The following is a 15,567-nucleotide window of genomic DNA, read 5'->3' as shown; positions in this document are numbered from 1 at the left end:
GTTACACTTGAGCTGAAAATTTTAGAAGTAGGGATTTCAAGGTACCTATATATTCCTGATGCTTTTATTTCTGTACATCTGTACACTGTCCCTACCACACTCTGTGAGCCCCAGATCTCAGCCACTAAAATATACACCAGGTGTGTCCATTGCAGTTTAAGATGGTATTACACTTGAAAGATGGTATCCTATCATAGACTGTGTTCAGGCAGTCAGTTGTGATTACAATAAAAGTCCAAATCAATGTGTTTATCCACTTTAGTTTCATGCTGTTTGGCTTCTTCAACCATGATTCGGGTCTCTTGAGGAAAATCCTGAAGGACAATGTCCAGCCATCAGTTTTTGATCTTAATCCACCTCTAAAGGCTTCAAAAAAAAATATATATATATACTTTTTTGTAGTGGCCTAGTCAAAGTTCAGATTAAATTTGATATAGCGATGTTGCATTAAGCAAGCAATTGCTTTAAACCCTGTAATATAACTGAATAAAACTAATTTTACAAAGACTTGATGTAAGTTGTTACCAACAAGTGCCACAAAACCGTTTTTTTTTTTTTTTGATTTAAACATTTGTTCGATAATCTGAAACACACCAATGAGACAAAGAAGCAAATAACACTATATTTTATGACTTTTAAAATCATTTTCCATCTTCAGTAATGTACCACATCCTTAGCATGTTTTCTACAAAACACACCAATTTTAAAATGTTGTTGTAAGGAGAAAAACTGTCAAGCTTGTAATGGGGTAATGGATACTTGTGCGATGCACTGTTATCTCCTCTTATCGTTTCCTCCACATTTTATTTTTCCAGACTGTGTTGGAGGTGCTGAAGGGCCGAGCGATTCCCATTTCACTCTGGATTCTGATCGGCAGCGTTATAGGTGGTTTGCTGCTGCTAGCGCTTATTATATTTATACTGTGGAAGGTAACAGAATAAATCTCTAAAAAATTAAGCACATTTGTTACAGACCATATTAACCTTAGCTGTTTTCTTCTTATTGAAGCTGGGATTCTTCACACATAAACACAGAGAAGATGAAAACCATGAAGACTGAGAGTTTTGATAAAAAGAAGGCGACCAGAATAGCAAAACCAGCCTAAAAACAGGCCACATGATGTTCAATTTCGAATGCTGAAACGGGGATCTCCAGGACCAAAAGACAGATTCACAAGGGTCCAACGGAAATGCACTGCCTGAGATTTCCAGGGTCAGAGGGGCAATTGTGTGAATGACCCTTTTTTTATTTTAAGCAAAATATATCAAACTACAGTTATTTTATTTAATTTGCAGAAGTTGTTCATGATTTCATACTTTAAACCATCTGAACAGATGATTTTTTTTGTACAGAATAAAACACAGCTGAAAAGAGGCAATATGACCCATTTATTCAGTGCTGATTGATGCAATAAAAACAATGAAAACAATCTTCATGTCAATTCAACAAACACTAAAGAAACAAATCCTAAAATAAGAAACATTTTGTATAAACTGTAACACTTAAATCTTAACTTTTAGCTGTAGAACTGATGTAGGACTCCAAGATAAAGATGGTTTCATCTACTTGATTCTCTGCTGAATCTAACCTGGAAAAACAGAAACGCAGAAACATTAGCGGTTTTGTGGAAAGTTGAAAACCTGAGCTTTAAGTTTTGTCTTCTTACTTGTTTACGTGAAGCCTTAAGACGTCCAGCTGTTGTTTCTCTGGAGCAGAGATCATCTCTTCGACTTCGCTCAGCTGTTCCGGCTCTGCCCCACTGGCCTGCAGAGACGCCAGGATGGCTTCAATTCGTTGAGATTTCTCCAACAGGCGCCTGGAAACCCGACATCAAAGCAGTCAGCCACAAGGAGACAAGAGCTATAACCATAGATATCTATAATAAAGGTCCCCAGCTGCCATCTTGTCACAGGCAGCCTGCTCACTTGTAACGTGTTTTAACGGTGAATGTATTTGGTTTATAACTTCAATTTTCAAGTTTTTTTTTTATAAAAGTTTTGTTTGTCATAATTCTTAATATATAAATACACATTCCTGCATGTGTGTTAAAAAAATCTACATGGATATACTGCTTATATAACTTAAGTATATAGACTGCTCAAAAAAAATACAGGAAAACGTAAAAAAACACAATACAACTTCAATTAAATTAAACTTCTGTAAAAAACTGTCCAGTTAGGAAGAAAGACTGATTGATGATCAATTTCACATTTCATGTTGTGCAGATCGAATAGACAGCAGGTGGAATTTATTGGCAATTAGAAAGACACTCAACAGAGGAGTGATTCTGCAGGTGGGGACCACAGACCACTTCTCAGTACCTATGCTTTCTGGATGATGTTTGGGTCACTTTTGAATGTTGGTGGTTCTTTCCTACTCCTGGTAACAAGAGACAGACTCTTTAACCCACACAAGTGGCTCAGGTAGTGCAGCTCATCCAGGATGGCACATCAATGCGGGCTGTGGCAAGGTTTGTTGTCTGTCAGTGAATTGTCCAGAGACTGAAGGCGCTACCAAGAGACAGCCCAGTACACCAGGAGACATGGAGGAGGATGTAGGAAGGCAACAACCCAGCATCAGGACCACGACTTCTGCCTTTGTGCAAGGAGGAACAGGAGCAGCACTGCCAGAGCCCTGCAAAGTGACCTCCAGCAGTCTACAAATGTGCATGTTTCAGCACAGACGGTTAGAAACCAACTCTCCAAGGATGGTATGAGGGCCTGACGTCCACAGATGGAGGTTGTTTTCACAGCCCAACACCATAAAAGGCACTAGACACCAGGATTGGCAAATTTGCTGCTGGCGCCCAGTGCTCTTCACAGATGAAAGCAGGTTAACACTGACCACATGTTACAGACGTGACAGAGTCTGGAGACACAGTGGAGAGTGATCTACTTCCTGTAGCATCCTTCAGCATGACCGGTTTAGCAGTGGTTCAGTAATGGTATAGGGTGGTATTTCTTTGGAAGTCTGTACAGCCCTTCATGTGCTCGCCAGAGATAGCATGACCGCCATTAGGTACCGTAATGAGATCCTCAGACCCCTTGTGAGACCATATGCTGGTGTGATTGGCCCTGAGTTCCTAGACCTCATGTGGCTGGAGTGTGTAAGCAGTTCCTCCAAGATGAAGGGATTAAAGCTTTGGACTTGTCCACCCGTTCCCCAGACCTGAATCGGAACGAGCAAATCTGAGACATCATGTCTTGATCCATCCACCAACGTCACATTGTGCAGATTGTCCAGGAGTTGGCAGATGCTTTAGTCCAGATCTTAAGGGAAGTTCCCCCAGGAGACCATCAGCCACCTCATCAGGAACATGCCCAGGGATTGTAGTGAGGTCATACAGGCATGTGGAGGTCACACACAAAACTGAACCTCATTTTTAACTGTTTTTAACGGCGTTACATCAAAGTTGGATCTGCCTGTGGTGTTTTTCAACTTTAATTTTGTGTGCGACTCCAGATCCAGTCCTCCATTGGTTAATTAATTTGATTTCAATTGCAGATTTGTGTGTGATTTTGTTGTCAGCACATTCAGCTTTGTACAGAACAAAATATTCAATAATATTTCATTCATTCAGATACAAAAAAAGTTATACACAAAGCACACATATATAATAAAGAAACAAACTTTCATTTTGGATGCAAACAAATGTTTGGTAGCCTAATTAAAATACATTATCTACACACATTTATAACATTTTCTCTTCTTTTATCCCTGACATTGTGTGACACCGTGTTCTTCAGGGATCCCTCTTCCAAACTATTTTTGCAAGATTGTGATTTAGACAAAAGATTTGTTATCATCAAATCATTATTGGTCTCAATAAAACCAACACAACTATAATGCAAGTTTCAGTTGTTTTTCAAAAAGATAATCTACAATTTCAAAAATGTTCAAGCATCCAGAATTATAGCCACACCAAAGAGGTTTGTAAGAAACCAGTTAGTAAATCTGTCAAGAACGGGACAAGAGTGTTGTGTTCATGCTAACTCTCTTACTTAAGGTACCACGGAGTCCACCACAAAGCTTACCTGTGACAAGAAGCCACCTGTATTATGGATATCTATGGCTTAATCTATAAAAAAAAAATAAAAAAAAAAAATAACCTACTTGTTTTCTTTGGTCTCAAACAGGCGTCGCTCTATGAGGTTCGCCACGGTCTGCAGAAAAAACATGGCAGGATGGAATTAAAGGCAAAAGCAGTAAAAACAGAAAACTACATATCTTTTATGTATAAATGGCAGTCAAATTTTGAGTGTTCTCTGTCAATGTTCATTTTAAAATTGACCTTTTTTTTATTATGACAACAAATGTGGTATTTCTGCAGACAGATCAAGTACGGAACATAGAAAACACTGAGAGGAAGCTCTCTGTGTTACAACAGTCCAGGTTAAAGTCTTACCTTGTAGCAGTTCTGCAGCAGCATTCTGGCTGTAGGCAGCTGGTTTACTGTGTAAAGATAAAAGGTGCGAGATGGAGCAAAATCTGGAGTCTTGGGGATTTCCTGAGTGAGAGAAAGTTATTCAGTCAGACCTGATATAGTTTGTCTAAAGAGAAAAAATTAGTGAATAAACGAGTGCATTTGACTCAAGATCATAACAAGATCATAATATCAGCTAATAATACCTAATTTAAACACAAAAGATTCGTTACATTTCATTTTTTGTTACAAACTATCATCTTTTTAACCTCTCTTGCTATAAAACATTGAATGAATGGATTTCAGCACATAATTGCATTTAATCAGATTTTTGTGTTAAGTGATATGTTAAAGTAGGAATAATCTAGGGCTGAAACAATTAATCGGATTAATCGATTATTGAAATAATCATCAACTAAACTAGTAATCCACTAATCATTAACTGAAGTGTAGAGACTCTATAACTTGTCTTTAGCTAACAGAGCGACCCAGCTTGAGCAGAAATTATACCAAAATTGTAAAAAATAATAAACTCTATATTTTGCATTTAAGAAGAAAAACTTTTCCGTCTGTCAATAGGATCTATCCAGAACTCCTCAATTGGAAAAGTTTTAGTTTCACATGGTTTAATTTCATAAAAAAATTTCTCTATGGAACCTTTGGCTGCCTGAATATTAATCAATTCATTGGAAAAATAGTCCACAGATTAATAAATTACAAAATAATTGTAAGTTGCAGCCCAAGAATAATCAAATTCAGCCTTTTTGAACCTAAATTAGAAATAGTTCTTGTTGAGACTGAATTCATGCATCAAAGGTAGTAAAGCTCCATTTAACTGCTCATAAACTGCTATTAGTATTTAAGCTTGGCAAATTATCATGCAACACAAAGTAAGGATTACTGAAGTATTTGTACGACTGATAGTTCATCTAGTATGGATTCAGACCCTGCCTGCCGGGAACGTATTTGGCAAACTGGATGGACCTTTATTTATTTATTACTGCCAGGATCTGAGCAAAGAAAAAGATATAGCTCAGGAAAGTTGTGGGGACAAAATAATATGAAGGCAAAAAAAAAAAAAAAAATTAAAAAACAGAGCACAGAAAATGTGGGTTTATCCCATAGTGGCATCAAAGCAATACATAACATTACCAATGTTTGATTTTGTTTGAATAAAATAACCCTTTTGCATCTTAACCTGATTCAGTTTTAGATCCAATTTAAACTTCCAACCTAAAATTGTCCAAAATGCTTTGAAGCTTTTCTGTCTTTCTCTCTAATGACTGTTCCTGTACCTGTTGATGCTTTCAGTAAATTTAACAGCAGAAGTAGGCAAAAAAAAATAACAACCATAAATTTCTATAAGCATTTTTTGCAGATATTCTAATATTTATTTTTTATTAGTGGTGGAGAAATGTTTTTAACCTAGATTAATCTCACTGTAATTTTGGAATTAATCTAGATTAAAATCGCTCATTTGAATTCTGCCAAAGGCAGCCATCATATCTGTGCGCAACCTCCAGAATTTAAAAAAAGAGGTTCACTTTTTATGTTTGCAAAACCACACGTAATTTCGTCTTCTGACTTAAGATTTTGAAAAACGTATAAATACTTTTTTTCCTCATCTTTTAATGTGTTTTTGCTGCAAAAAATAGTGTCTCACTTTAACAATATAGTGTCTCCAAAGATCTGACACACACATCGCATTGATCAATGTCTCATCTTTTGCAGCTTTCTCTGTGGCGTGCTGGTCATGTATTCGCCTTGTGATAGTTCGCCTCGCAGGTAGTTTGTAAGATGGGTCACCTGTGGCTGCATGGAGAGCGAGCTCGAGTCCATCAGCCATGCTGCTTGGCTATCCACTGAGCAAGGAGATTGGTTAGCTTGGCTAATAGAGCTGTGCTTATAGCTGCATCCATATCAGCATGTCACGTTCGATGTGGTAATTTCACAGTATGCCTAAACAGGTTGGAAGACTGATTCATTCTCACCCCCAGATATACAGCTGCACTAAACCACCACGATGAAAGTCATCATTAGTATAGCCCCAGCTCCCAACCCAACTGTGAGAATAGACTAATGGCGATATTTTTTCTATGGCCCGATAAGAATCTGCCGTTAAGGCAGCAATTGACGCTGATAATGGCCCATCACTATTTTTTATACATTTGAATGATAAGGAATCTCTAATAATTTTAAACTCTTTCTATTTTTTTCTATTTTTCTAATTAGACTGGAAAATGTTTAAAGCCAAATTTCCAAACAATGAGACTTTTAAAAGTTTTCTGTGTAAACAAACAGATCTGCAAGGTGTGTTCCTCACAGACCAGTGTGGCCCTACAAAGTTTAATGATAACTGATGAATCCAAAGATGTTATAGTTAACCTGCAGCTGGACCAGGTTGTGAGACAGCAGGTTGTAGAGCATGTCTTTAGCCTCCTTTGCTGGAATCATGGCAAAATCCTCCACTTGCTTCTGCTCCAGGTGTCGCTTTCGCAGCAACAACCGGAAGATACGAGCCGATCGGGAACCAAATCTGATCAGCAGATGAAAACAGGAACTACGTGATAAATTCAGTTACAGTGAAATTCACATGTGCAGTAATTAAAAAAACAAACAGACTCACTTCTCCTGCACAATGGACTCAACAGTGGCTCGAGCCAGGTTTGCGAGCGCTCTTCGCAGATCTAACAGATGCGTTCAGGATTGTAGTTGATCTTTTAGATTCATTAACCTGTCTGAAAAACATGGCATTCTGGCTGAAAGTACCAAAGGATACTAACAACAAACATTCCTCCGCCACTTTCTCCGGCTCTTCCAACAAACTCCATCTAGAAAATAATAATGATGATGAAAAATGAGCTTTTATGTGGATATAAATAAAAATAAATAAATCATCCTGCAGGGAGTGTGTCTGGAGGAAGACGTACCGGGTCATCCACCAGCAGAGTCAAATACTGATCTAAAATCGGTCTTTGGATGTTGTAGCTGGCTGGGAGGGACCTGAAGATCTCATTGGCTGACAGGGACTTTGTGCAGGAGGCTGTGGGAGAAGTCGTCACCTCACTCATCCTCAGGATAGTCCGTACTATTTCACTGCTGGTCTAAAAGGTTCAAATATTACAGTTACAGGCAACTTTGTTTCCTTAAATAACTTAGTAACAGCTGCTTTTAGCCTGAATGTATATGATTTGTTATACATAAAAAACAATATTAAAGAACTATTTAATGTGAGGATGACCAGATGTCCCAATTAGTCCTGCATTTTTCACTTCTACCCCCCTTTCCCACAAACCAAAGCAGTATCTGGCTTTTGCCTAGGACATCTGATATATATTTTTTTAAAAATGGTAAAATAGTCCTAAATAAGGACTATTTTACTAGTTTTGTCACAAAATTATCTGTCATCTCTTTAAGCTTAAAAGGTAAAGATATGATGGAAACAATGGAAAAAGAAAATAAAATGCAGCCATAACAAAGACTGTGGAATGGTTTATAACTGGGTGAGGTAGTGAAAGGTGATTCTCAGGGAGCTTTTGGTGAAGTTTGCAAAAGTTGTTTTTCAATTCGATCCAAGGGGAGCGATATGTAAACAACACTATAAAAGTAATTCACAAAAGAAACACAAAGCTGAAAAAACCTTGTCTGTCCCATATTGTCCCTCGTAAGCATCCTACACTGCAAAAAATAGAAATCTGGATAACAACTTTTTTTTATAAAATAAGTGCATTTGTTGTTGAATTGACGAGATAAGTCAGACACTTTGCCAATGGAACAAGACAATTCACATTTAAAATAAGAAAAAAAAAACAATATCATAATATCTAATTATCTTATTTAAGAGTAAAAATATTCAGCACATTGGCAAATCATCTTATTTACCTACTCAAATTAAGGGTAAATAAATTTAATTTAAAGACATTCTTACTTATTTCTAGGTCGTTTTTGCAGTGTAACTGTGCCACATTAGTCTTTTTTTTTTTTTCAGATCTGGTCACCCTATTTAATGTTAACTTATTCACTGCAAATCAAATAAAAAGTTAACTTTTATGAGCAAGATGTTGTTACTCTTTTAAAAATATATAAGGATACTAATAAAAAAACCTGAAGTAAGAATACTAGTTTAGTAGTAGAGTGCACAAGTTGAGCATACAGACTATAAACTATAACATTTGCTGAAAGAACAACTAACTTGGAGCAGTAGTTTTGCCAAAACAATTCAACGTTTATATATATAGTACTGATCAAAATCTTAAGACAGTGAAAAAAATTGTATGAATTTGCATTTTGTACAGTTGGATGAATGTTCAAAGAGCTTCAAAATGTTTAAAGAAGAAGGGGAAACAAGAGAACAACAGTTGTGATCAGGCAATTTGTAAAAAACAAAAAACAAATTGACTTAAATAGGCTGTTCATCAGCTGATCAAAACTAAGACCACAGTAATTAAAAGCCAAAATCTGTGCAGATGTTTGGATTACATGTTTTTTTTTCTGTCAGGTAATCACACTGAACATCTCTAGATGGTAAAAACAAAAAACTCACCCTTTTTGAATGTGGTAGGATTGTTAAGGGGCATTAACTAAGCTTCTCACAAGGTTGAAAACAGTCATTTTAAAATTCTTAAATGATCCTCAGGGTTATGAAACTAAATATTAAATGGCAGACCCAAAAAAAAACTTCCCTCCATGACTAAAAGCGCTCATTGAAAATGTGCATCTGTGTGTATACATTGTGATCACAGGTCAGGTTGCACTCTATTACTTATTGGTCCAGGCAGGGTTCTAAATGGGAATAATTGTGGATAAACGAGTTGATTTTCAGTTCTGATCTCTGTGTTTTACATGAGCGGCTTGATAGTTTGAAAAACAGACTCTTGCAGGACTCAGACAGAGTCTGCGAGCCGCTTATAATGAAGAGAGAATATTCCAGGATGTTGTTGTGGAATAATGCTTCCTCAGTTGGCCTTCTAGGGGGCCCACCGCACACAGCAGGATATCAGGTCAAGATGATTCCAACATGATGGATCTCCCTGATTTACATTCAGAGAAATGAAAACATTTGACCGATTTTTTAATCTTTTACCTGATCCAGCTTATTGGCCACAGCACTGATGATCGCCTGGTCTCTGAAGTGTTGATGGAACCGCTCAAAGTTCACCTGCCAGTAAATCCCTTCATCACCATGTGTCTGAGCAATGGTGATGAAAAAATAAAAAGTCAATCACATTATAAAGGACCTGAAAATAAGTAAAGTTAGAGATTTCCAATAAAACCAAACAATCGCTGACCGTTGAGTCCATCTTGGCCCTTTTTGCATTCCTTTGATCCTCTCCTTCCTCAGGGACGAGCTGCCGTTTGCCCCGTCCAATGAGCGTAACCTGGGGTACAATGTAGCAGTTGGGAAAGCTTTCTGGATTTGGCAGTGCGGTGCTGATAGCGGCTGCAGGAGCTGCAGGGGTGGCAGGAGCCTCAGCTTGAGCAGTGCTGCCTGTAATTCCTGCTCCCCCCATAGGAGGGCAGCGCTGGAGGAAATGTGTTTCCACTAGTTTGGAAAAGGTGGAAGACACTTCACTATAATCCAAGCTTTGGCCTTCTATAATAGCAAAGGAGACGAAAGATTACATAAATGTATGAAATAAATAAAAAACTTTAATATATCCAAATACAAGAACAGCAGCTAAAACATCCCTCTATGTACAATAAAACTGACCCTCCATGTTCTGTGTGATTCGATCTGCAACCGTCTTCACTGTGTTGCTCATAGTCATGTGGCCTCGCTGCAGCAGCTCCTCTATGATCAGCTCGCCTGTGTCGCCGTACAGCGTTTTGGCTGTGTAGATGTAACGCGGGTAGCGCAGAATTCTCAGGACTCGATCACAGCAGGCCCGATACTCTGTGGGGCTGCCGGGTCCTTTACGGCCAGCGGTGAATAAACAAGCCCCGTGCTGCACAAGCACGCACAGACATTTCTTCACCTTTATTAAGGAAGACAAAAAGAAATGTTAAAATACACCCATTGTCCTTGATCTTTTTTTACACATTAATAGACTACACTGCAAAAATGCACTTTTTTGTTTATATATTGGTCAACATTTATCTGTTATCATAAGGGAAAAGAATAGATAAATAAATCCTTAAAATAAAAAAGTATCTGAAATACAGCAGTAGAATTCATTGGCTGCAAAATGTGAAAACTGATCCATTATCTTAAGCAGAAAAATGATAGATGGCTGTACCATATCCACAGAGAGGTTGGTTTCATGAACGATGGTCCTTAAGTTTTGTGCTCCACTTCGGAGCAGGTGAGTTCCCACCTTCTCCACCACCTCCCCGAAATGCTCCCTCAGTAGGAGGCCACACAGTCGGATCTCCTGGGCCGTCATCTGCATGGTGGTAATTATTTGTTGTTTCAATGTTTTCAAAATATCAAATCCCAAAGATCATCACAGCATCCATCAGTGTAATAATTTAAATGCAAAAAACTGCTTGGAAACAAATACGAAAAAAGACGCTCTAGTCATATAAGATGATCCACCCTTTTGTCCTATAGATAATTGCTATGTGTGGTGTTAAACGCACCAACCTCGCCAAAAACCTCTACCCTCATTGTTACACATGGCAGTGGCAAAATCAAGACGTGGTAAACAAGTTAATGTCAAGGTTATTAGAAGCTATAAATCGGAACATTCAAGAACAAAACCTGTTTAAGGCAGCAAATGAATTAAGACTGGAAAAGAAATTCACCGTCCAGGAGTAAAAAGACCCCAAATATAAAAGCTATGAGAACTGGGTTTGGATCAAAGTATATTCATGGTGCAAAGTCCAGACCAAAATTAGCTTATAAATCTGTTGCAAAATCTTACAAGTTGATGTCAAATCTGATCAAGATTCAGCCATTTTGCAAAGGAAAACACTCTAGAAGGGAACATCTTGTAGAAATGTGTACATGCAATTTGCTTATTTCAGGGGACTGCCTGGTCAGTAAAAGATGCTTTCTAATTATATAACTACCATGCATTCAGACCTCTGACTATCACACTGTGTCACAGTGGATTGTTTCAAAAGCAGTGTAAAACTGATTTATTTTAAGAATAAAGCAGATTAAATGAAAACACCCTTGATAATCCACCACAAACCCTATCACTAACTTGATTACTTTTTTTTTGTTATCCTGAAGGTATATACTGTTTCTCAAGACTTACAGCACTGACTGTAGGGAATAAGGTTTTCTTTATTTTTTTTAAAGACGCTGAAAAAATATAGCAACTAATGAAAGGCGATGCAATGCAAACTATTTCTTATGGCACTTGGTTTGTATACAGTAAAAAGAGGCAGGGTGTATGATGAATACTTCAACTACCATCAACATTATGTGACTTTACACTCCAGAAAAGTTACCTAGAATAGAAGGTTACACAGAGGACACTAATAATGTGAGCCTTTTTGTCAACTATAGCTTTTAAAAGACTAAAACTTTAAAATCTGCCACTTCTCCTGCATCAAGCTCGGTGAGTTAAACATAAACATTAACTTAAACACACCAGGTCCGAAAAGATAAAAGCTAGCTAGCCTTTAAACAGGATACCTTTACCATTTTATCAGTGCTAACCAACCTTGTATACAAATAACTGACAGCAGAAGAGAGAAGTTTGCTGCTATGCTTCCCAGAGACCGCTGACTCTCCTCACATGCGGTTCGTAGATCACAACACAGAAACACTTCCGCCCTCCGCTTCTCCTGGTTGGTGACTCCCTGTGGTGGCGCGCCGCCTGTCGGACTGGATGTATATGGAATATGGCAAGTAAAATTATCACATAATGAAGATGCGGTGAACCATGCAATGTTTCAGTCAAAGTTAAATGAACGCGTTTTTAAACGTTCGTGTTAGAACCCCCGGTAGTTTTACGTGACAAATGTTTAATGGTAGTGATGAATTAATTTTATTATACAATGTGCCATGTCTATAAACAATCGACGGCTTATTGGTTTACACGTTTAAAATAATTTGATACGGTTCATATAAAAAATGTTTTTTTTTTCTCAAGTAGCAACGTCGTTTCCACTATTAAAGTATTTATATGTTTGGATATTTATTAGAAAATTTAAGGCTGTCTTTAGGAAGTCTAAATATAAAAGCGGTTTGATTATATGCTACAATTGGCTGCCATACCTTGTGGACAGCCGTCTTCGGCTGGTGGAGGATCGACGTCACTGTTTGTGCTTCTTTGGGGAAGATGGCGGAGGCTGCGGCTGTTCCCCCGCATCGGTTTTTCTGTCATTGTTGTAAGGGAGAAGTAAACCCTAAACTCCCAGTAAGTAAGGCGACTTTCGTTCATACTGTGTTATTTTGTAGAATACCGCGAACTGACAGCGCTGTCTTTCGGCGACTAGTTTAGTCTCTCGGCGGCTTGCTAAAGCTAAACCCAGCTAGCCTGTTAGTGCCTGTTAGCTCCGTCCGTTTGTTGTTGTTGTAAAGTCATGAAATAAACTCTCGGTAATGCTTGTAAAGCCGACTCTAAAAGCCGACACTGTCTAGTTATGTTATGTTTAAACCTCCATCATGATTCTAGCCCAAAAAACTCTTTGATTGAAGATTTACTTTGATAGTTGAGATATGTTATATGCAGGGGTCAATTTGTACTAACCAAGATCAAGGGTAGTCATAGTAATTTGATTATTCTCATTAATCATGTATTTATCATTAGCTGACAGACATTGGACAGCTGCTGTTTCTGATTAAATTTATTGTTGTCAAGACGAGTTGGGGAATTTTCTAGAGTGGTTGGTTTCAGTTTTGTTATCAAAAGTAGTAGACATTTCTCACACTTTGGTCAGCTTGGCACTGCTTATGTTTTAAGGGTTATATCTACTCATTTTCTTGATACTAATCCGGCTTGATACGGCTTCAATGCTCTTTAAACTATCCGAATTATTATATTTTATTTATCTGTAGATTTTTCGTATGGTCTCATGGATAATTTTAGATTTTACTCAAAGTAAAGATGTGAATTTATAAGTTGGTCTAAGAAACAAGGTCAGACATTTCATGTTATTACATATTTGATTTAAGAAATGCATTGTTCTTTTTTGTGGTTGGACAGAAAAAAAAAAAAAAACTTGCCCCAAACGTGAAAATGCTCACCTGAATAGTCTTTGAGAAGGAATAACATGGTGGAAAACTAACCTTCAACAGCATTATTCTTGCCTTTGTTCCCTGAGGTGTTATTTCTGTCATACTGGGGAAAGAGCAGATAACACTCCATTTATGAGACAGGATTCATTGTAGAAAGAATTGTTCTATTGTTTCAACAATGCCGCCTCGTTAAATACAGAGTTTTCACTATTGCCTGGTCTGTCAGATTTTTAAAAAGCTGTTAACCTTTCCAAATCCAAAGTCTTCCTTAACAGACAGAGATTGAAAGCTCAAAAACAGCTGTTATACATTAACTGTATTACAGTAATGCTGAGATTTAGCCTTTCTATTATCTGATCAACTCTTGCTCTCTGTTGTTGCTGTCTGAATGAGTAGTTGGCATGCCTTTGTGGAGAATCTGATCTTCTCTAACATTGCCTCTTACACCTTTTTTATTTCCCAAAGTTGACTAAAGAGCCAACTTTGACTCATCTTCCAAACAGGAAGTGGTTCTAACAGATCTTTTGACTCTTAAAACAGATTTTCTTTTTGTTTCTGGCCCCTCGGTTAAGCTAAATATCATACTGCCGATAGCCTGTTTCCTGGTGCATTTGGTTATCTTTTAGCTCCGTTCGACAACTACCAAAATTGTTGGGTAAAATCTTAACCACTTTTTTTCTATAACTGGCCTCCTATGTTATTATGTCAATATTTTATTTCAGAGAAATGTTTACTTAATGTTTGACCAACTGTTTTCTGAGTTGTTGTGTTTTTGTTTTTTTGTTTTTTTTATTTTAGAGTTTTATTTCTACTTTTATTAGTATTAGACTTGGAGAAAGTGGAGGTTTTGAGTCATTCTAAGTAAAAGTTGATAACCTAAAGTCTATTTGAACCTTAATAAATCTATTATTTACATTTTTATCCATCTGCCCTGTCACTGACTTGAAAAGGGTTTGCGGCTCTAAAGATAATTTAGTCCTAATGACATGTTAATGAGCTGCATGACTTCAACACCCAAGCATTCTGTGTTTCCCCAGTACGATTTTTCATTTATCTAGAATCGTGTGCATTTTCTGAAACAGAAAAGATAAACTTGGAAAATGACAGTGGATTGACGCAATCTGTTACTGCTTACAGTTCCGTTTTTGAGCTGGTTTAGAGCATAAATCTGGTTTCAGATCCTAATTTCTGTCAAATCATCAGATTTATGGGATTAGTCAGCATGTAAAATAAGTGTAACTCTAATCATCACCTTGTTGTGTGTGTATGTTGGAGAGCCCTCTTCGGCCCTGTTTTCATAGATAAAGTCTGGCTTTTATTGGTAAAAGAAAATGTGATCCAGGAGCATAAGCTGACGTTGCCGTTTTCCTTATTCTGACTGTTTACCACTTTAGGCGTGGTTGGCCAGACCAGCTCTACCTCTTGGGTTGCATTCATAAAAAAAAAAAAACTGGCTGTCATTCAAAAGGGACAAATATTATCCACTTATGTTATTTGTTAATTTAGTGATCAAGTAAATTAATGTACATTTTATTAGCATAGAAATGTAGCTCTGTTCACCCAGGATTAGAGTTTGTATATAACTTCTTTGCCATTAGCTTTAATCAGTAATCTATAAAATTTTGTTTTTTTATTGGCTGTTTTGTTTAATGGGGAGTATCAATGATCCTCTCCCTATATCAGCTAAAATTATCCTTTAAGGTATTTTTTCTTATGGTTTTGTCTTCTTCCGTGTAAAACAAGCTGCTTCATATTTTTCTCTTCATCCTATTTTCTAGTTGTAGGGTTTGCAAAGTCATAATATCTAAATAGTCACTTTCAGTTTCTGGGTATCTATAAATAAAGGAAAAACAACTCACTTTCATTACACATGGAGTGAAATATTTGAAGCATTTTGTTCTTGTAATTTTAACTGATATGGCTTCCACATACCAAAAACCTGTCTCAGAATTTTGAATATTACATTAGATCAATAAAAACAAAATTTTTGATTCTAAATATAAATGTGATG

At 37.2% G+C, this 15,567-nt stretch overlaps 2 protein-coding genes across 2 annotated transcripts in view; one reads left to right on the top strand and one right to left on the bottom strand.

Moving 5' to 3' along the window:
• Nucleotides 1-1,068, top strand: part of itga10 (integrin subunit alpha 10) — a 41,779-nt gene extending 40,711 nt beyond the window's left edge. The window contains exons 29-30 of the mRNA XM_015381248.1: nucleotides 816-929; nucleotides 1,009-1,068. Coding sequence (XP_015236734.1) covers nucleotides 816-929; nucleotides 1,009-1,059 — 165 coding nt within the window. The 3' untranslated portion in view covers nucleotides 1,060-1,068. The remainder of the gene's footprint in view (nucleotides 1-815; nucleotides 930-1,008) is intronic.
• Nucleotides 1,069-1,355: 287 nt separating this feature from the next.
• Nucleotides 1,356-12,164, bottom strand: LOC107088826 (DNA-directed RNA polymerase III subunit RPC3-like). Its single transcript, XM_015381249.1, has 13 exons — nucleotides 12,037-12,164; nucleotides 10,660-10,806; nucleotides 10,134-10,398; nucleotides 9,712-10,016; nucleotides 9,507-9,611; nucleotides 7,354-7,527; nucleotides 7,203-7,254; nucleotides 7,050-7,110; nucleotides 6,809-6,959; nucleotides 4,406-4,507; nucleotides 4,114-4,163; nucleotides 1,667-1,816; nucleotides 1,356-1,588 (listed from the first exon to the last, which is right to left on the bottom strand). The coding sequence occupies exons 2-13, from the start codon at nucleotides 10,804-10,806 to the stop codon at nucleotides 1,510-1,512; spliced, it is 1,641 nt and encodes a 546-aa protein (XP_015236735.1). The 5' UTR covers nucleotides 12,037-12,164; the 3' UTR covers nucleotides 1,356-1,509.
• Between the last annotated feature and the right edge of the window lie 3,403 nt (nucleotides 12,165-15,567).

Source organism: Cyprinodon variegatus, unplaced genomic scaffold (assembly GCF_000732505.1).
Source record: "Cyprinodon variegatus isolate N-32 unplaced genomic scaffold, C_variegatus-1.0 Scaffold229, whole genome shotgun sequence".
NCBI lineage: Eukaryota > Metazoa > Chordata > Actinopteri > Cyprinodontiformes > Cyprinodontidae > Cyprinodon > Cyprinodon variegatus.
This window is presented reverse-complemented; position numbering and strand designations above follow the sequence as displayed.

What these genes read in the sequence shown, in the direction of transcription:
- LOC107088826 (XM_015381249.1), bottom strand. Translation starts at nt 10,806, where the DNA reads ATGACGGCCCAGGAGATCCGACTGTGTGGCCTCCTACTGAGGGAGCAT. An exon ending in AATCACACAGAACATGGAGG is followed by an intron (nt 10,017 to 10,133) that starts GTCAGTTTTATT and finishes TTGCTATTATAG; the next exon opens with AAGGCCAAAGCTTGGATTAT. An exon ending in CTCTGCTGGTGGATGACCCG is followed by an intron (nt 7,255 to 7,353) that starts GTACGTCTTCCT and finishes ATTATTTTCTAG; the next exon opens with ATGGAGTTTGTTGGAAGAGC.